This window comes from Phocoena sinus, chromosome 9, assembly GCF_008692025.1.
Source record: "Phocoena sinus isolate mPhoSin1 chromosome 9, mPhoSin1.pri, whole genome shotgun sequence".
Classification (NCBI taxonomy): domain Eukaryota; kingdom Metazoa; phylum Chordata; class Mammalia; order Artiodactyla; family Phocoenidae; genus Phocoena; species Phocoena sinus.
Window position 1 is genome coordinate 97,928,785 of NC_045771.1, and position 21,387 is coordinate 97,950,171.

At 51.8% G+C, this 21,387-nt stretch overlaps 1 protein-coding gene across 8 annotated transcripts in view; it reads left to right on the forward strand.

Moving 5' to 3' along the window:
• Positions 1 to 21,387, forward strand: part of RAMP3 (receptor activity modifying protein 3) — a 55,880-nt gene that overhangs the window by 27,444 nt on the left and 7,049 nt on the right. For 4 of the 8 annotated variants that reach the window (XR_004351457.1, XR_004351459.1, XR_004351458.1 and 1 more), the window contains 2 exons: positions 23 to 134; positions 1,525 to 2,964. The exons of 2 other annotated variants lie outside the window; for them this stretch is intronic. Coding sequence is in view for 2 of the 6 variants with exons in the window: in XM_032643312.1 (XP_032499203.1) it covers positions 23 to 134; positions 1,525 to 1,654; positions 2,660 to 2,680 (263 nt within the window). In the remaining 4 variants the exon portion in view is untranslated. Of the gene's footprint in view, positions 1 to 22; positions 135 to 1,524; positions 2,965 to 8,769; positions 8,862 to 21,387 lie in introns of those variants that run through there. 2 more of the 8 variants (XM_032643312.1, XM_032643314.1) reach the window with 2 other exon arrangements.

Genomic DNA, 21,387 nt, shown 5'->3' on the forward strand with positions numbered 1-21,387 from the left:
GACAACCATTCTTTCATTTCAGCCACAGGGGTGTGTAGGAGAGCAGGGCCGAGATTTGAAGCCAGGGCAGTTGGACAAGCCAGGCTCCACCATGTGCTACAGAGGGACTTCATGCAAATCAGGTCATTGATCAGGTAAGTAGGTCATGTTATTGAAGGCTCAGGTCTGCCATCACTAATGTGAACTTCAGCCAGAATATCTGTCAGGGTCCAGCTGGAAAAGGAAAGCTTGTTTATGGTGGGACTTTTCCAGTGTATACCTGCTGAGTGAATGGATGGATGGGCAGTGGTCATGTATGTCCCACCCCAGTCTGGACGTGGTGAAAGAGGTGATTGTAGGGGAGGAGTAGAGGGGGATGGCCGAGGCAGGTGGTGAGTGTGGCGGTCTCTCTGCTGGTCCCCAGGGAAGTGGGGAGCACCTCCGCAATGCGTACATTTCTCAAGCCTGAGAAGGGAGGTCTGGGGAGACGGCTCCCGTCTCTGCCCTCAGGAGACATTGTGAGGACAAGAGTGCCATCGTGGACTGCCACCAGCCTGCCCGCCCCTATGATTTGGGCAGCACTGCTCCCCAGAACTTTCTCCAGCGGTGGAAGTATGTCCAGTATGCAGCCACAGGAGGCTCTTGAGTACTACTAGCGTGACTAGTGCAACTGAGGACCTGAATCTGTAATTTGTTTCACTGCGGGTAATTAAACCCAAATAGTCACACAGAGCGAGGGATCCGAGAGCCACATCTCCGAGGCCGCGTTGCCAGCTGGCTTCCTGTTAGATTCTGCAGTAGGAGGCGTCAGAGGGGGACTGGAGGGGGTGGGGCAGGAGATGGCCTCCTATTTTGTCCTGGCAGGGTCACTCCTGAAGTGGCCAGCGTCCATCTCCTTCCAGCACCCTGGAGCGGGCCTTGTGGCTTGGTGCTCAGCAGCACCCCTCAGCCAGCCACGCTTGTTCTGTGGATGTCAGGCACGCTGATGGCATCAGAATTTACACCTGTTTGAATTTTGTCTCCCTCATTACTAGCGAGGTGACCGCATTTTATGTTACCCCCGTTTCATCGTCTCCTGTGCCCTGCTTGTTCATACTCTGTGGCCCGTGCATTTTCCTGTCAGGCTGTTACTGATTTGTAGACATTCCTCTTGCCTGTTGGATATGAATTCTGTGTGTTGCAAATACTTCCTTTCATTAGGTTGTTTTTATTACCAATCTATGGTATTTTTTTGTCTTGTGAAATATGTAAAATTTTATGTGGTCAGAATTGTGCGCTACTTTATGCCTTCTTGCTATAACCCGGACTAATCTAGCCCAGAGTTATAAACACATCCTTCTGTAGTTTTAGTAATACTCTGATGGATTTTTTAACGTTAAGTTCTTTTGGTTCATTGGAAATCATATGTGTGCAAATGTGTATCAGGTCAGGAATTAATGTAATTAATTTCCCTCAAAGCTGACAGATTGCTCCAAGCCCACTCTTTCCTCCTTGATTTTAAATGCTGCCTGTTTAAGGCCCTGTCCTTTTGTTCAATTTGTTCAGTTCCTTGAATTCTGCTATCGCTCGGCAGTGTGTGTGGTGCGGCATGGCGTGGAGGGAGGGTCAGAGCACACGGCCCGGCTCACGTGGGTACCACTGCAGCTCTGCATGGACCCTGCGCTCCATCTTCAAGGTAAAATCCTGAAGCTCAGAGTTTCAGCGACGTGGCGATGTGCTCACTTCACGGACCCTCAGCCTGAGGTTTCCAGCCGAGAGGGCTGGCTCCAAAGCCTGTGTTTTCTAGAAACGCGAGTGACAGGACCGGGGTCTGGGTGGTTCAGAAATGGTGCTCCAGGAACACCTCAGCGTCAGAGCGCCCAAACCTCTGTCTGGGCTCGTTTTCTCTTCACTCTACACTTTACCTGGGAATCTCGTGCTTTCCTTTGGCTTCAGATGCCATCTGGATGCCAAAGGCCTATAGGCCTGTTTCTCCACCCAACCTGCCCCCCGGGCTCCAGGCCCAGGCATGGACCTGCCTGGGGACATTCCCCTGCAGGGCTCAAGCAGACCCCTTCCCGCCAGCCCACATCTTTCTTCTCCCCACTCAGGGACCGCCACCAGCACCCACTGGGGGTTTGAGCTGCCGTCCTGGGCAGCCATCTTTTTTTTAAAAAATTGTGTTTCGTTGTTGTGGTTGTTTTTGGGTTTTGTTTGTTTGGTTGGTTTTTTTTTGGCCTCACCGCACGGCATGTGGCATCTTAGTTCCCTGACCAGGGATCGAACCCGTGCCCCCTGCGGTGGAAGCGTGGAGCCCTAACCACTGGACCGCCGGGGCACTCCCTGGGCAGCTGTCCTTGACTCGTCACTCTCTCTCACTCTGTCCATCCTTTCTGGAGTCCTGTCAGCATCTGTCGGCTGTGCCCTCCCTGTGGTTAGAGGGGCCTGCTGAAAGTGCCATCTAATCAGCTCTGCAGAGCAGGCCTACTGCACGCAAAATAAAACGGACATTCCCTGAGCCCCCCCCTGGGGGCTTCACTGCTTTTGGCCTGGCCCACACTCCTCTGGGGTTGGACCTCCTCTTCCTCCCCTGCGCCCTCTCTCGCCTCTCCCACCTCAAGTGAACCCCACTCCCCTGGGCCTCCCCAGAAACCACTCATGTTGGTTTCATGCCGGCTCCTGGTGTCGGGGTCTGTTTCAGGGAGCCCAAGGCAAGACGTGAGCTGTACAGTAAGTCCCCTACATACGAACCTTCAAGCTGTGAACTTTCAAAGATGTGAACGTGTGTTCCATCAACGTCAGGCATGAGCGAAATTGCAGCTTGCCCTCCGTCTCCTATTGCTGGCGATCCTTCAGCTCTACCATCTCCCACCTCCTCTCCCTCCTCCAGTCAATAACGTTCTTGCCTGTTCACTCGATGCCAGCCCCTGTGTGCCAGCTGTTGTACTGCACTGCTGTACTTTTCAAGGTACAGCGCTGTAAGATTAAAAATGTTTATTTTTTGTGTGTGTTTGTTTTTATGTATTATCTGTGTGAAAAGTGTTATAAACCTATTACAGCACAGCACTACATAGCCGATTGTGTAGCTGAGTACCTAGGCTGACTTTGTTAGACTTGTGAACAAATTGGACTTACGAGTGCGCTCTCGGAACGGAACTCGTTCATACGTAGGGGACTTACTGTATTTGTTTTAGGGTGGATGAGCTTTCCGGAGCTGCCGTGCCACTGACCACAAACGCAGCAACTTAAATCCACACACTTATCCTCTTATAGTTCTGTAGGTCAGAAGTCCAGTTTGGGTCCCTTGGGCTACAATCAGGGTGTCTCAGGGCCCCCTTCTTCCTGGAGACTCCAGGGGAGGATCCATTTCCTTGCTTGTTTGTGTCACTGGCAGAATTTACTTCCTTGCGGTTGTAGGACTGAGGTCCCCCTTCCTCACTGGCTCTCAGCTTCTGAGGTCACCCACGTTTCTTGTTTTTAAAAATTTATTTTTGGCTGCGTTGGGTCTTCATTGCTGGGTGAGGGCTTTCTCTAGTTGAGGCGAGCGGGGGCTTCTCTTCGTTGTGGTGCACGGGCTTCTCATTGCTGTGGAGCACGGGCTCTAGGTGCGCGGGCTTTAGTAGTTGTAGCACGCGGGCTCAGTAGTTGGGGCATGCGGGTTCTAGGGTGCGCAGGCTTCAGTAGTTGTGGCGCATGGGCTTAGTTGCTCCACGGAATGTGGGATCTTCCTGGAGCAGGGATCGAACTCACGTCCCCTGCATTGGCAGGCAGATTCATAGAGGCAGAAAGTAGAATGGTGGTTGCCAGGGGCTGCAGGAGAGGACAAGGGGAATTACTGTTTAATGGGGGCAGAGTTTGGGAAGATGAAAAGTTCAGTATATGGATGGTGGTGTTGGTAGCACAACATGTGAGTTCGCTTAATGCCCCTGAACTGTACACTTGAAAGTGGTTAGGATGGTAAATTTTATGTGATGTGTGTTTTACAACGACAACGACAAAAACAACAACAGCAACACAGAGAGTTGAGTTCTGGGCCCTGGGAAACAGCTGAGGGTCAGGTCCCTCTCCCGGCCGGCCGAGGGGGATCTCCCTGCCGCCCCTACTTTGTATACAGACCCTCTGCCGCATCACTTGCGGGGGTCACGTCTGGCGCTTCGCTGAGGATGGAGAGACAATGTTTCACCGGCAGGGGGCGCCAAGTACCCGTGCACCTGCCCCGCTCCGCCGGCCTGTCCAGCCAAGTCTCCCACCGTCTGGGTTTTGAGGGGAGTCTCCCAGAAGGAGCCTCGGCTCCTCTCATGCTGGCTCCTGGGCGAGATGCGTGGAGCCGATACGCCCCGTGTTTCTCTGATCCCATTTGCTCACAAACCCTCCACTTAGAGAAGAAGCTCCTTTACTGTCGAGAGAATTTGCTCCTAAAGCCATTACAAGAAAAATTATTGAATAAATATCATGAGAATACTGTGTCAGTCAGGGCTGGATCAGGATAGAGAAGCCACACAGTAATTGGCATGGGAGAGTTTGATATAGAGGACTGTGAACGGAGACTGGGTGGCCTACGAAGGAACGCAGGACCGCAGCTGTAGGGATGCCTGGTCAGCAGACCCCGGCGGCGGGGGGCCGCACCCTCAGGAGGAGTGAGTCAGAGGCCAGGCGCTGCCTGGGCGCATCATACGTGGGCGTGGGAACCGAGCGTCCCCGTGTCACACGTGAGAAGATGCAGGTGCAGGAGCTGCTGCTTCCTCTCTGGGGTCTCAGACCCTGGGGCCCGGCAGTACAGAAGGGGAGCAGCCCCTGTGGGATCCAGCAGTGAGCCCTGTCCTCTCCCCTAGGGGCAGGGGTTCTCCCCACCCCATGACGTCGTCTGAGCTGGTCTCTGGGTGGCACTGGCTGCCAGGCCGCTCGCAGGGGAATAAGACCACTTGCGCTCACCCTTCAGGGCTCAACCTACTCCACGGGGCCTGAGCCTACCGTGAGCCGCAGGGGAGGGCCTTGTGCTCGTCCAGTGCCTGTGTTTCCCAGAGGACCTGGCATGGGTCCCTGGACCCTGCAGGGGCCCCTCCTCAATCAACACACTGCTCTTTTCCCATCTGGTGGCCCGTGGCCAGGCAGGGGTGAGGAGAGGACCCTCGGGGAGCTGCCTGCAGGCCTGCTGGAGAAGGTGGGGTCTGCTGGCCTTGCCTTCCCAATGCAGACGCCACCTGCTCAGAGAGGCTGTGCCGCAAGGGGGAGCCAGACGAGGCCGACAGGCATGATGGCTACTCTGGGCCTGCCATGGCCATCTGGGTCCTCCCCATCTCCACCTCCATCTCCACTGTACCGTCTCCACCCGCACCATCTCCATCTCTACCTCTACCACCGTCTGCACCATCTCCAGCTCTGCCATCTCCATCGCCACCATGTCCATCGCCATCTCCACCATGTCCACCTCCACCATCCTCACCTCCAGCACCTCCACCTCCACCATCTCCACCTCCATCCCCCAGTGCCTATGAATCTCAGCACAGAGAAGCCTCTTTGACCTCAATCCTCACCTCTGACCTGAGAATGAGGCAGGGCAGTTATCCCCTTCAGCTTCAGACGGAAAACTCGAAGCTCCCTGAGGGTTTTCGAGCTTGGGGCGGGTTCCTATATAAGCTGATTGGACCTGTTCTCAAGGGTGTGTGAGCTGAACCGAGGGCAGCTGGGGCTTCAGGGGAACAGGAGGAGGGCTGGCTGGGAGACCCTCAGGTGGGTTTCTGGATCCATCCATGTGGGGAGGAGATGGTTCTAGCCTGTGAGCTCAGGAAATCCCCTGGGCCTGGCCTGTTCTCTCTGCCCTGAGGCCCGAAGGCTGCAGCTGGCCTCCCAAACGTCATCAGCTTGGCCCAGAGGAGCTGGCTGTTTTGTGAGTAGGGGCTTCCATCCTTGGAGGGATCCAGACTACAGCCTGTCCCCCTCTTAAGGGCAGATTGCTTGTGGATCAAACAGCAACATCCTAGGGCAGCACCCACTGTCATGAGCACTGACCCTAACCCACCTGTCCAGGGTGTCCCCTTACCCAGCCTCCACCGTCCCACCTTCCCCTCTCAAGCTCATCCTTCCACAGGGAGAGCCCCTCCTGTCTTCCTGGGAACATCACACCCTCACACCCCTGCACCCAGACCTAGTGGCGTATACAGCAAATACGTGTCCTTCCTCACCATCCTGGGGGAGGCTGGCCCCGACTCAGCCAGGACCTCAGTGCAGCTGGAGGAATGTCGAGGTGACCTCTAACCCCAGGGCCACCTACGTGGCTTCTCCTTGTCCGTGAAAAAGCAGCTCTGCACAGCAACAAGCCAGAGCTGCCCATCTCTTAAGTTCTGGCCCTGGAGTTCCCAGAACGTCCCTTCTTCTGTGATCCACACACCATAGCAACCACTAATGCCAGCCTGGATCTGGTGGGGGGAGGGGCAGCCAAGAGTCTCTGATGACCTTTGAAGCGTCTCTGATGACCTTTGAAGCGTCTCTGATGACCTCTCTGGAGAGAAGAGGAGCAGCCGGCTCTCAGCAGGGGAGACAGCTCTGCACAGGGGGGGTCCAGTGTGCCCAGCGGGTGCCAGGACAGGATGAACGTGGGAGCAGCAGCGTGGGGTCCCAGCATGATGGCCCCTCTGGGACTCTCCTAACCCCCTTCTCACTACCTGCCTGAAACCACCTGCGCCAGCAGACCACGTGCCCTGTGTGGGCCACGGCACTGTGCACGGGGAACGGAAGCCAAGGCCCTGCCTCTCAGGCACTCCCTCTAATGGGGATGCGTGGGCAGCCTGTAGGCCTCGGGAGTTTGCCCTGGGGCACGGAGGAGCTCCATGGAAGTGGGGTGCAGGAACCTGAGTCTACGGGATGGGGGAGGGGAGGGCATCGCAAACAGGGGAACAGCTTCATCCAGCGCCCTGCCTCCCAGGGTGCTCGTTCCCTAGTACCGGTCGGTGTGGAGCCACAGCCCCAGGCTGGGGCAGGCTCCAGGGTGCTGTCTGATATGCCCCCTGCATCTGGCCCATCTCCCCCATTCCAGCCTGCTAGCTGTGTATGATCGCCTGCGAGGTCTGGCCTAGCCTCTCTCATGGAGTGGTGCAGGCCTCTGTGAGTCTGTGGCCTCCTGGGACACTGGTGGACACCTGGGCCGTGCTCTTGACTTGTCTCCGTTGGTGCAGGGCATCTGAGATAGGGCAGCTGGCAGGAAACACTGGCTGAGACTTCAGCCCCCGCTGAACGCGTGGAAGGCCTGGGTCACAGGTGCTGAGTCGCCCCTGCATCTGTGCTTGCCACCACCTAGGGCAGAGGCAGGCAGGACGGCTGGTCAATTTTAACTAGCTTGAATTCTCCCTTGAAATAATTCTGTTTGTAATCAGAAAAAGCACAGAAAGCTTCAATCCCTTATTAAGTGGACTTCCTCATGCAAGAAAGGTCAGTTCAGCTCTTGCAAGGTAGTTGTTTTGCGATGCCTGTACTAGAATCCCTCTACCCAACCCTCCCTCGCAGGACCTGGACTTCAGGGTGGGGGTATTACCCATCTTCCACCACTCAGAGAGGCGGAGCCCTTGTCCAGGTGGGGAGCCCACTTGCTCCATCCCTCTGACTTGGGAAGGGCCCAGGCTGAGAGCAACCAGTCCCTGAGGGGACCCCCATCTTCCTGACCCGGCTTCTTGAGCCCTCAGACCAGCACGTGCTGGGGGGGGTGTGTGGACTGGGGGCACCGTAGGGCAGAGGGGTCCCCATCAGTGACAATGTGACCAGCTGTCCATGGGGCCAGAGTCTATGCCAGGGGCTGAGAATGACAGAGGTGACCAAGCCAGGTGAAGTGATCCATGGTTGGAGAATCCCGGGTCCCTCCCTCCCTCCCCTCGGAGCCCATGACACTCCTCTAGGTCAGGTCCTTAGGGGTACTCAGTCACTCTCCTGGCCCTCGTCTTGTCCCCTGAGGCCTCCAGAGGGCACAGGGCAGGACCAGGGCCTGAGGACGCGGTTCTAGCCGTGGGCAGTGGGGTGTGTGCGGGAGTGCAGCCGGGTGCACGCGTGTATGGCCCCACCCGCTCTAGTCCAGAGGGGTGCAAAGGCTCCTGGCACAGGCGAGGCCCCAGGAAAGTATCCTGGGGGCCTGAGGCCAGTAAGAGTTCGGGGATCATTTGCGCTCCACCCTGAGGGCTCCTCTCCGCACCCTCACACAGAGATATCCCCACTCTCAGCCAGCTCTCTCCCCAGGGGCGCTGCCCTGCCCGGTCTATCATGGCACAGAGACGCAGAGCAGTCCTTCTCCGGACACCATGCCCAGCTCTTCTTCGGGCTGGGGTGGGGGTGGGTGCATCCGCAGGATCCTGCCCGCTCCTTGGCAGGCTGCTCTCACCTGCCCCTCATCTTGCCCCGCAGCCCAGCCGGGCGCGGAGCCTTCCAGGCTCTCACTTGCGGTGGGCCGCGCCCCCAGGGCTGCAGGAAGGGGGCTTGCGCTGGGGAGGGGATCCGTCCTGGGGGAAGGACCGTCCAGTGAGGGAAGACATATTTTGGGCTATAGGGCGCGTCTTTAGGGTACTCGTCCTAGGGATGGGAGTGTCCTGGGGGAGGAAGCGTCCTGAGGGGGAGCACGTCCTGGGGGAGCACGACCTGAGGGAGGGCACCTGGGTGGGAGGGAGGCGCATCCTAAGGGGCGCAGAGCACATCCTGGGGGAAGGCACCTCCTGGGGGCGGGCTTTTTGCGGGCCCATCCCCGCCTGGGCTCCGCCCCCGGGCGCCCCTAGCGCCCCCAGCCGGGACTCAGCTGTACCGCGCGCCGCAGCTGGATTGTGCGCCACACAGCTGGACCGCGCGCCACAGCTGGTCAGTCATGGAGACAAGAGCGCGGCGGCGCCCGCACCTTTTCCCGCTACTGCTGCTGCTGCTGCTGCTCTGCGGTAAGGGGACGCTCGGTCCGGCACCGGGGGCCCAACCGCCCCTGGGGCTGTGGGATCCGCGCGGCCTTTGCCTTCCTGCAACCGCACCTGGCTGCACCTCCTCCCCTGCACCGACCTGGGCGAGTCTGGCGCGCCCCGCTCCGGAGGGGCGAGGGGTGACCGGGTGCGGTCCCCAGGCTCTCTCCAAGCCGATGGCGACGGACCGGACTAGGAAGGAAGGTGCAGGGTCTCCTGCGGGCTCTGCATCGCCAGCCGCAGACTCGGCCTGGGCCTGCCCCTCCCAGCTGCGATGTCCCCAGCCTCGCTGCCCTGGAGCTGGGGACGCCATGCCAGCGCGACACCCCGAGCGAGCAGCGGCGGCGAGCAAGTCCGTCTCCCTCCTTCCTGTGAGATAGTGCGCTCCTCGTCCCGGGGCTCCTGCGTTCACACCAGGCGCAGGGGTGTGGATGAGAGGAATCCAGAACTGGGAGTGCTAGATCTTCCCTGCTGTGCCTGTCCTTCCGAGGACAATGTTTCAGTGTGAGTGTGTGTGCGTGTGTCTGGAGAGACCGGCTGGAGGGGGCAGGGGGCGGCTTTCCGAGGCTTCCCCTCTCAGATCCCTTCTCCAGCAAGAAAACACAACTCCTGGGAGAACACATTGCTCACAGATTGGGAATGGATTGAATGAAAAGGTTGTTTTGAAAAATCGTTCTAAAGAAATCATCCAAGAACAAGTAATAGGGTATGCGTGTTTGGGGAGGGCTTCGGTGGGAGAGACTTGCTGAGACTGGGAGTTGCAGAGCAGGGTCTGAGCCTGGCCAGCTCTGGGAGGAGGGAGCCCTGGCCTGGGGTTCAAGGGTCTCAGGCCCTGTCCGTGGGGGCCACTGTCCCCTGGGTCCTTTGGGATGCTCCCTTGCTCTTACTGGTCTCAGTCTCCCTTGCTGTAAGATGCAAAATTGGGCTTATTTGAAATATCATTGTCTGCTTTTTTTTTTTTTTGCGGTACGCGGGCCTCTCACTGTTGTGGTCTCTCCCGTTGCGGAGCACAGGCTCCGGACGCGCAGGCTCAGCGGCCACGGCTCACGGGCACAGCCGCTCCGCGGCATGTGGGATCTTCCCGGACCGGGGCACGAACCCGTGTCCCCTGCATTGGCAGGCGGACTCTCAACCACTGCGCCACCAGGGAAGCCCCATTGTCAGCTTTGATGACGTGAAATTTGGAAAAGGCTGCATAGGCCCATCGGCATCTTGAACTCTAGGTTACCCTTCCACTGGAGATGCCTAGGGTGGAGAAAATGTGACTTCATTTCATATTCTGGGGTTAGAGCCCTAGGGTTAGCTAGGTTTTGTGTTGAAGGAAAGGGTGATTGGTGGCTTCCAGAAATCAGGAGTGCACTGATGTGGCTTTTCAGCAACCTTCAAATACAAAGCTCTTGGATGGAGATTTTGGTCCTTGTAATGGAAGAGGAATCTTTTGCTTCACTATGAGGGAAGCTGAGGTTCTCCTCACCCACCTGTAGCATGGAGTTGAGAAGGCCCAAAGGCAGACCCTGTGCAGAAATCTTCTGTGTTAATAATCTTGGGCTCACGTTGGCACGGTTCTAGAGGCCACCTTGTCTTGTCTTGTTGGTCCCAGTGTCCCCCTCCCATGGAGCCTGGGCTCAGGCTCCCCAGCCAGGGGTGGGGACCAGGCCAGCCTCTCAGCAGACACAGCCCGGCGCTGGTCTGGTCAGAGTGAGGGCCTCAGGAACTGGCTCCTGACTGCGTCAGGGAGATGCAGGGAGAGGCAAACCTGCTCTTGGTCATGTGCTGCTTTGTCATAGGTGGGATGGAGGCCATATCAGCCCTGGAGGCTGCTGCATCTTGAAGGAGGGTTTCAGGGCTGCTGGCTATCTATGCTCTGGATCCTGACACCCTGCTGTCCCTGCGCGGCCTCTGAGCTGTGCCACGTGGGGGGCCTGGCTTCCCAGGGCGCAGGGCCACAGGGGGGGGCCGGTTCCTCTTGACCATAGGGGCCCATCAGGGGCTCTGAAGGGCCCATCAGGGAAGGTGCTTCTTTGAAAATTACAAACCCTAATTCAGAAGCAGTTGTTGCTGTGCAGGGCCCTGGGGTAGTGAGGTCAAGCAGAAGTCCACTCAGCTGGGCCTCTGCCTCTGTGTCTGTTCCCACCCGGAGCCAAAACTGACCTCAGCTTGGGCTGCTCACTGCTCAGAAGTCAATGTTCGAGAGACAGGAGTTGGTGGGGGGAAAGAGATGCTTTATTCAGGAATCCAGGAACCTGGGAAGATGGCAGACTAGCATCCCCCAAACCAGCTCCACGTTGCCAATCAGAGGGCAGGAGCTTTTAAAGGAAAGCTTCCAGGATGTGCAGGAGACTGCGTGCAGAACAGATGGAGCCGCTTGTGTCATGGCGACAGTCTGATCATCACGCAGGTAGCTTTTCCCCTCTGGTGGCGGTTTTTATCAAGTATGTACAAAACAACGCAGGAGTATGCATCAGACACTGTTATCTGTCTTCTTCAGGGAGGGAATAAAGATTCTGTGACTGCTCTATGGCTGATTTGCTCTTTAACTTGTTACCATTCTCTAGGCCTAACTGCTATACTTGTCACTACATGTCTACATCCTTTCAATCATTAATTCTTGAGCCAGGCTTTTGTGACTCAGGGGAGGCCCCTAGGAGACTAAAGCTTTTTGCTACAAACAAGAAACAGGGGACCCAGAAGGGCTTCTGTACCTGAGAGGGTCCTGCAGAGTCCTGCTTGGTTTCAGTTCCCCCTTTTCTTTGATATTTTCCAATCCTGAGGAGGAAGAGGTGCAGAATATGAAAGGGAAGAAAGTTTTGGATAGAAAGGTTGATCATAAACTTAGCAGAGGAACTTGGTTTTGGTTCCGTTTTTGTTTTAACTTTGCCCAAATCTTTGAGGGAATGGGGTGATGATCACTCTGGTTACTTCCTGGTGAAATGAGGCCTAGTCCTGCCTCAGTTTGGGGAATTGGACACAGAGTTGGAAATAGTCCCTATTTCCAAGCTTAGCATCAATATTTTGTATTATGAAAACATTACTTCCCTCTTTGATCGCTTTGTCACAGCACCTAGACAAACATTTGAAAATTAGTAGATATATTACAATGAGGATAATAATCAAAATGCATGTTTGTACTATTCTCCAAATGTATTTTTTCCCTTAATGGTTAAAGCAGACATACAATGTATGTTTAATAGACCACAAAAAGGCTGTTTTAAATTAGCATAAAATTTGAGTTAAATCATGTAAACCAGAAAGACTTCCCTATACCTCAATAGGTGAAAATTTCTTCTGTCATTTCCCCCTTTTGATTGCAAATCTTTCAGTAGAAAGCACTGATAATCAAAGTATCTGTCCCTTGATTGTGTTTGCTGCCTGCCCTGGGTCTATCATGTCCCTTGGTGCTACTGCTACTTTTTGTTTATATGTTTGCCTAGTTATCCATGTTGGGGGAAAACTAATCAGACATAACAAACAGCTACAAAGGTATGTTGACAGGGAAACATTTTATAGGTTATACATCTTATCAATTATATCAAATTGTCACACAAACATTGCACGTGCTCCAAGCAGTAGACTTAAAGCAAGCAGTGATACATGTCACGAGTAGTTATACTCTGTGACAACTTTATTAGAGAAATTTTTTCATATAATGTTTTCCATGTAGTTTAATAGACCAAATAATCTTAATTAGTTTAATATGTCTTTCTGAGATGGCTCAGGGGCCCTTTGGGAAACTCAAAGTTAGCTAGAGAAAGAAACTTACAGTCTGTTATCAAAGCCTCTCAATATTCCAGGAAAACTTTGTTCTCTTCACAGAGAGAGAAAAACAAACTCTAGTCCTGTATTACTTTGCTTTTATTTTATTTATTTATTTATTTATTTATTTATTTATTTATTTATTCATTTATTTATTTTTGGCTGTGTTGGGTCTTCGTTTCTGTGCGAGGGCTTTCTCTAGTTGTGGCAAGCGGGGGCCACTCTTCATCGTGGTGCGCGGGCCTCTCACTGTCGCGGCCTCTCTTGCTGCGGAGCACAGGCTCCAGATGCGCAGGCCTCTCACTGTCGCGGCCTCTCTTGCTGCGGAGCACAGGCTCCAGACGCGCAGAGCTCAGTATTTGTAGCTCACGGGCCCAGCTGCTCCGTGGCACGTGGGATCTTCCCAGACCAGGGCTTGAACCCGTGTCCCCTGCATTGGCAGGCAGACTCTCAACCACTGCGCCACCAGGGAAGCCCTACTTTGCTTTTAAATTCAATCTAATCTCAATCAATCCTGACCATGCACAAAACTCTTTTCTTAAGGTTCCTTTTCCATAAACCTTCTACAACTTTCTGTATCTATATAAGTTTGTCCCTTATTTTTTCCCATCTAGAAACAATGAGCTCTAGGACAAAATTATTTTCCCTTTTTCTTTAACAAAAATATCTCCATCCTTCTCTTGCTGACAACATATTTTCTTCACATTCTGAAATGATTTCCTTATTATTTTTAATAGTTTAATCGCATATTTATTAGAATTTTTAACCCTTAAAAACCTTAATCGCCAGCAAAACCCAAAAGCCAACTAACTGAACTCTTTGTTATACCAACGTTTTCTGATTGGCAAACTTATAAACATGTTCCCTAACCTCTAAAAACATATTTAAAAAAAAATACATTTTTATAGCATAATTTCTCTCTTTAAAGTGGTTCAAGATGTGTGTCTAATAAACCCAAACATCTTTAGTTTTTTTTTTTCTCTCGTAAGACAAAAGAAGATAGACTTGTCTAGCAATCAATGTTCCAGTACTTTATCTTAAAAATGACCTAGACCTTCAAGAAATGTTTATCATTTAACTTAATTCAGAAAAGCTTGAAAGTTTCAAGTTACTAAGAATCTGGAAAGACTAAAACATAATTACTTCTAAAGAGTTCACCTAAAAGCTTCTATACCACTTATCTCTATTTTTTTTTACTTATGACAGTATCATCATACAAAATTAGTTTTCTTGTTGACAAGTTTTTCAGTAGATATAATATGAATTTACTGACTTTCAGTAAACCTAGGTACAAAAAAATTATCATACTTAACGTTGATGACTCTAAAGACATGTCTGTATTAACTATACTTAAACTAACTTTAATGCTGGATATTAATTTAATACTGAATATTCCCCAGATCACATGAACCTGAAATTCATTTTGGTTAGTTTTTTGTTGTATTTAGAAATGTTTGATTTGTAAGCACTTACTTTTCTTTAAGCCAATTAAGTAACGCTCATTTACAAATTAGTTTTGGTAATACTATCCAAAGATAAAGACATATAATTTTAATGTATACATAGACATACATATATCCAGATAGGCAGAGATCTCATAGCTTCATTAAATTAAATTATATATATATTTATTTATTTATGGTTGCGTTGGGTCTTTGTTGCTGTGTGCGGGCTTCCCTAGTTGCGGCGAGTGGGGGCTATTCTTCATTGTGGTGCGTGGGCTTCTCATTGCGGTGGCTTCTCTTGTTGTGGAGCACGGGCTCTAGGTGTGTGGGCTTCAGTAGTTGTGGCAGGTGGGCTCAGTAGTTGTGGCGCACAGGCTTATTTGCTCCGTGGCATCTGGGATCTTCCTGGACCAGGGATGGAACCCGTGTCCCCTGAATTGGCAGGCAGATTCTTAACCACTGCACCACTGGGAAGTCCCATACCTTCATTTTAAAACTTATTCATGAATCAGGTATTTATTTCAATACAAAACTTATTAGTTTATAAATCTTATCCCATTTTTCCTCTCTATTGTGAAATAGCTCTAATGCATAATAGTAGCGTAGTTTAGGGACCCATTAAAGGGCAAATTTTTCCCCCTGAATCTAGGGAGTATCATGGCCAGGTTGCATTACAAAGGATAATCATCTGTTTACATTTCATTGCTTTGCAACTGGAAGTGGTCCACTTCTGCAGGATGCACCCTGAGGTGTTGCATTCAGAAAACAGATTTTGTTTCCCATAGAAGTCACACTTATGCCCAAGACAACTGCAAAGATACACACAAAGAACAAAATTCAACTCTTGTAGCACAAGAACAGAAGGGTGAAGTCCAACAATTCCCTCGACTTACCCAAATGAGGTTCCCTCTTTTTAACAACAAACAACACACAAATGGAAAGATATGGAATCAGGACATTGTGTGTCATGGCAATTCACCTGGCCAGTGTAAAACCAAAAATAATAGTTGGACTAAGTTAAATTTACTTACTTGAGTTTAAAAAGCCTCTCCCCCCATCCTTTTTCACTTTGGGTTGAAGTTCTACTAATTAACCCAAGGCCTAGTGCTCGGTTTCATGCCTAGCCCTTGACCAGCCCCTTGGGTCTGGGTGTGAATTCTGGGGGCCTACATTTGCAGCAGCTTAACCCCAAGATTATGAGACACTTACTTACTGGCCCTTAGCTTCAGTTTCCCCCACTCTAGTGTGGATGCAGGAATAGCAACCTATAAAGGGCTGTTGTGATTGCCATTTGGATTCAATGAGTTCAGTCCCCATAACGATGTGCGGGGACCAAGAGTGTGGAATGAAAGGGTTGTGTGTATGGGAAGCTCCCATCAGCGCCTGGCACACATTCTGTGGGCACTTGAGTTTGCTAGCAGCTGTGGCTACCAGCGGCTCACAGCACCCCCAGACAGAGTGCCCATGCCAGTGTGTATGTGTATGAACATGTCACTGTCACTGTTTTTGTCACTGGTGGGAGTAATGTTGTCCTGCTGTTGAGCCACCTCCTGTCACATTGGATTCTGTGGACTCAAGCGAGCCCAGAGGCAGTGGCGGGATATCAAGTACCCCAGTAACGCAGTGATTGCAAGGAGGTGGTTAGCCAAAAGGTGTTTGAAGGTCCTCTGACGTCCCTATTCATCATATAGGTACAGAAACTGAGGTCCAGGGTGAGGAGGGAACTCCTTAGACTGCAGGGACTGGGGCAGAACCTTTCAGAAACCACACCCTCCCACAGCCCTAGTGACCATGGCCCATCACTGCAGAGCCTGCCGAGTCTGCTCGATGCTGATTTGCACAAGAGGAGAACGAGAGCTCCTGTATTTCATTTCCAAGTGACTGGCCATAAAAGGCCTTTCTCTTGGAAATGCATCTGTTTGGCTGTTTATCATCTCCCAGAGTCTGGAAGTCCCCTAGACAAAAGGAACACAGTGCATTTTCTTTGTTTCCCTGATGGAACCAACTGAAACGGTTTTCTATTTCAACTTAATTCCCGAGACCTTTACTAATGCAGCTGGTAGCTTGAGTGGGTGGCAGCAACACGCTTTCCTGGTGTTGTCAGGAATCTGCATGTTTACCTCACTGTTATAACACAGGGCAGGTTGTTGGGTTTGGCTGGGAGCCCCTGAAGCCTGTGCATCAGAAATGGTGCCATGGGCTTCCCTGGTGGCACAGTGGTTGAGAATCTGCCTGCTAATGCAGCAGACACGGGTTCGAGCCCTGGTCTGGGAGCATCCCACACGCCACGGAGCAACTAGGCCCGTGAGCCACAACTACTGAGCCTGCGCGTCTGGAGCGTGTGCTCCGCAACAAGAGAGGCCACGATAGTGAGAGGGCCGCGCACCGCGATGAGGAGTGGCCCCCGCTTGCCACAACTAGGGAAAGCCCTCGCACAGAAACGAAGACCCAACACAGCAAAAATAAAATTAAAAAAAAAAAAAAAAAGAAATGGTGCCGTAATTACCAGTCTCCCCACCCCCTCACGGAGGGCACCTGTGGTTGATCAGACAGGTGTCCCATGGGGCCTGCCCTGTGCATCCTCACAGCATCCCCCGCCTGCCCCCATGGGTGGGAGAAGTTATCCCAGGAAACCTGCCTCAGGATGTCACGTGGTCCGTGATGACACATTCTCAACCTGCCCTGGCCAGGCCCCTGTGGTGCTGGGTATGTGGAGATTCTGGGTTCATGGAGATTCTGTCCATGAGGAAGCAGGAAGGAAGAGGAGGAAGGGGCTCCAGTGGTGGGGAGAAGTGGGAGGGGAGGAGGAGAAAGCCCTGGGCTGGGTCTCAGTGATCCGACAGGTGGCCGTTGGGTCAGGCTGAGGATATCTAGGTGTTCCAGGTCCAGGGGTCCAGGTGCAAGGGGTCCAAGAGGTCCAGGGGGTCCAGGTATTCAAGGTCCAGGGGGCATCTAGGAGGTCCAGGGCCCAGGTATTCAAGGCCCAAGGGGTCCAGGGGGTCCAGGTCCAGAGGATTAAAGTCCAGGTCGTCCAGGTCCATGGATCCAGGTTCAGCTGGGTCTAGATGGTGGTCCAGGTGGTCTAGACGGGCCAGGTCCAGTTGGGCCATGGCTGGGAGGACTGGCAGCAGCCAGCAGGGGCGAACGGTGTGAGACTTGCCGGGCCCGTGCCCATGTGGGAGGAAGGTGGAGCCCAGAACAGCCATGAAGGATACTGAGAGGATACTGTCAGGGGATGACAAGACCAGGCCCAGGAATGGGTACAAGGGCTGGATGTAGAGAACATCAGGTGGACTTTCAGAGCCTGTGGTGGGGAGCCTGTCAGTGAGCTGCGGGGAAAAGATGCCTTTGGAACAGGGCAGCCAGTGGGAGAAAGGAGCATAGGCTGCCTTCTCATCATCTGCCTCCATCTCAGCCTGAGAGCCTGCGTTCCCTAAAGTCACTAACTGCGGGCCTGCACGGCCCTGGACCCAGGGCTGCACCTGGGTTTGGCTCCCTACCGTGTTACTTAGCAGGTTGATGACTTTCCCCGGTCACAGTGGCACTGTCTTGTCGGGCTGTTGCAGGGCTCGGCGAGCTGGACCACACTTAGGACAGGGCACTCAGTGGACATTGGTCAGTACTGAAGTGGAGGGAAGCTGGGCAAGGAGGTGTCACGGCAGGTGTCACGGCTCCATTTCCAGATAGGGAAACCGAGCCTCAGAGAGGAGAGTGAGTGTGTCTGGGCTGGGGAGCAGAGCCACGGGGCTGTCTGACTCCCCTCTGACTCTTGGTTTCAGCGCTCCCATTTTCTGTCTCTCACTCTGCAGAGTGTGGGCCTGGGTCTCGCATCACCCACCTGGAGCTTGTCAGAGATTAGCATCTTGGTGCCCCAGGCCTGCGGGGTTAGAATCTTCATTGCACAAGATCTCCACGTGCCTGTGTGCACGTAACTGTGAGCAAGCATTGCTCTTCCCACTTGTCAGCTCTGACAGCACACTGGAATCATGTGGGCGTAGGGGCAGTTTAACAAACACCGATTCTTGGTCCGTGTCTCAGGCCCTGGGCTGTGGCCTGGGTGAGTCTGGTGTGTGGCCAAGTCAGACACCTCACGTGGTCACCCTGAGAGACTCAGTCTCTTAAATGATATTATATCGATTCACGTATAGCACAAGAACCTTCCATTTTTGCCCTTTATATTATCACTGTCATACATTTTATTTAAACTTAAGTTGTAAATCCACAATACATTATTTATTTATTTATTTATAAAATAAATTTATTTATTTATTTTTTGCTGCTTTGGGTCTTCGTTGCTGCGTGCGGCCTTTCTCTAGTTGCAGCAAGCGGGGGCTGCTCTTCATTGCGGTGCGCGGGCTTCTCATTGCGGTGGCTTCTCTTGTTGTGGAGCACGGGCTCTAGGTGCGTGGGCTTCAGCAGTTGTGGTTCACGGGCTTAGTTGCTCCGCGGTATGTGGGATCTTCCCGGACCAGGGATTGAACCCGTGTCCCCTGCACTGGCAGGTGGATTCTCAACCACTGCGCCACCAGGGAAGTCCCCACAGTACGTTATTGTTTTTGTTTTCACAGTCAGTTATCTTTTAAAAGATTTAAATATTGAGAAACAAACTTTATATATTACTCCTAGAGTTACAATTTCTGGTGCTCTTCATTCCTTTGTGAAGATCAATATTTACTTCTGATATTATTTTCCTTCTCCCTAAAGGAAATTCTTAAATATTAATTGAAGTTTGAGTGTGCTTGTAATACCTTCTTTCAACTTTTGAATGTTTGAAAAAACTTTTATTTTTTAAAAAAGCTTTTTTGAGATATAACTCACATACCACACATTCACCCATTTAAAGTGTATAGTTCAATGTTTTTTAGTATATTTACAGAATTTTGCAACTATCACCACCATCCAGTTGAGAACATTTCATCACTCCTAAATAAATTCCATGCCCACTAGCAGTGATGACCCATTCCACCAACCCCTTCGGCCTTAAGTGATCTAATCTGCACTCTGCCTCTATAGATTTGGCTATTCCGCAGACTTCATTAAATGGAATCATACAATATGTGGTATTTTGTGACCGGCATCTTTCACTTAACATAATGTTTTCAAGGTTTATCCAGGTTGTAGCACGTGTCAGTACTTCATTCTTTTATGGAAAGAAATTACACTACTACCTCTAGTAGTGTGATTGTGGGGTCATATAGTCATTGTATTTTTAACATTTTGAGAAACTGCCAGGAAACTAGTTTTCAATGTGGCTGCATCATTTTACGTTTCTACCAGCAGCATATGAGGGTTCAGATTTCTCCACATCTTCACCAACATTTGTTAGATCTTTTTTTTTCTCCTCTCCCCTCCCCCCACCTCTGTTAGATTTTTTTTTTTTTTTTTTTTTTTCGGTATGCGGGCCCCTCACTGTTGTGGCCTCTCCCGTTAGCGGAGCACAGGCTCCGGACGCGCGGGCTCAGCGGCCATGGCTCACGGGCCCAGCCGCTCCGCGGCATGTGGGATCTTCCCGGACTGGGGCATGAACCCGTGTCCCCTGCCTCGGCAGGCGGACTCTCAACCACTGCGCCACCAGGGAAGCCCTGTTAGATCTTTTTGATAATAGCTATCTTGGGGGGTGTGAAGTGATATCTGATTATGGTTTTGACTTGCATTTCCCTGATGGCTAATGATGTTCATTATCTTCTCATGTGCTTATTGGTCATTTGTGTATATTTTTGGAGAAATGTTTATTCAGATCCTTTGCCTATTTTTAAATGGGTCATTGCTCTCTTTTTATAGAGTCATAAGGGTTCTTTATCTATTCTAGATACAAGCCCCTTATCAGAAATACGATTTTCATGCATTTTCTTTCATTCGGTGGGTTGTCTTTTACTCTCTTGATGGTGTCTTTTGAAGCACAAAAGTTAAAACATTTGATACAGTTCACTTTCTGTCTTTTTCTTTTGTTGTTTGTGCTTTTGGTGTCATATTTAAGAAGACTTTGTCTTATACAAGGACACAAAGACTTTCTCCTTTTAGCCTAAGAATTTTTATAGTTTAGCTCTTACATTTAGCTCTCTTACATGTTTTGAGTTAATTTTTGTGTAAATTGTGAGGAAAGGGTCTAATTTTATTCTCTTGCATGTGTATATACAGTAGTTCCAGCACCATTTGTTGAAAAGACTATTCTTTCCCTGGTGAATTGTCTTGGTACATTTATAGAAAATAATTTTATTCTAAAATGAAGGTTGATTCTTGCACTCTCAGTTTTATTCCATGGATCTGTATGTCTACCCTCATGCCAGTACCACACTGTCTACATTATTGTAAGGTTATTGTAAGTTGTCAGGTTGTGAGTCCCGCATAGGCACACATACACCAGATACACACAGTAGGGCAGCGTGCACATAGACACACACACATACCAGACAGACATACGTATACACACAACACACACACACACATCAGGACACACAAGGCAGGGCAGTACACATATATACATACACACATACATACGTCAGGATACACATGGCAGGGCAGATATACCCACACACACACCACACACAGATGTGAACACAACACACACAAAGACACACGTGGCAGGGCAGCATACACAAAGACACACACACACACATAGATGCACACACATACATATATCAATACAACATATGTACTCCAGGACATGCACAGCAGGGCTTTCTCTTGATTATATGATGGGAGCCAAAGCTGGGGGTCACGAGAGGGAAGATTACGAGGGGGGGAACTGACCCCTGGAAATCGGATGCCTGGAGAGGGTGGGGGGATGGGTCCTGAGGGTCAGACAGGCGGGTGTTCCCCGTGGGAGGAGGGTGTTCTCTGGAGGTGGAGGGCACAGGAAGTGTTGGGGGCAGAGTTCAGGAAGAGTGATGAGAAATCCTGGGGCAGGGGTCCTGCCAGACCCCAAGAGTGTTCAAAGGCCTGGCCGCTGTTGCTGGACCCTGCAGCCCTCAGCCCCTGGCCTCCTGGAGTTCAAGGGGGTGGCTTTGACAGGGTGGGCAGTCCTTACTGTCAAGGGGCCTCTGTCGCTGCCCAGAGGCCTGGGACTGTCATCAGACTCGCAGAACCCTTCCTGGGACATGCTGCGGGTGCCCTCACCCTCGAGGTGCAGTGGTCACCCCTGCTCCCTGCCCCCACCCGGCCGGGACTCCATCAGCCCTCAGCCTCTCCACTCCCGGGACCCCTGTCCCTCTGCATGCTGTCCTCTTACCTGCTTCTTCCCATGCCGCCCTGGGAGGCCACGGGCCCTCTGGGTCCTGTCTCCTGGATGCCTCCAAGTGAGTCACTCTTTCTGC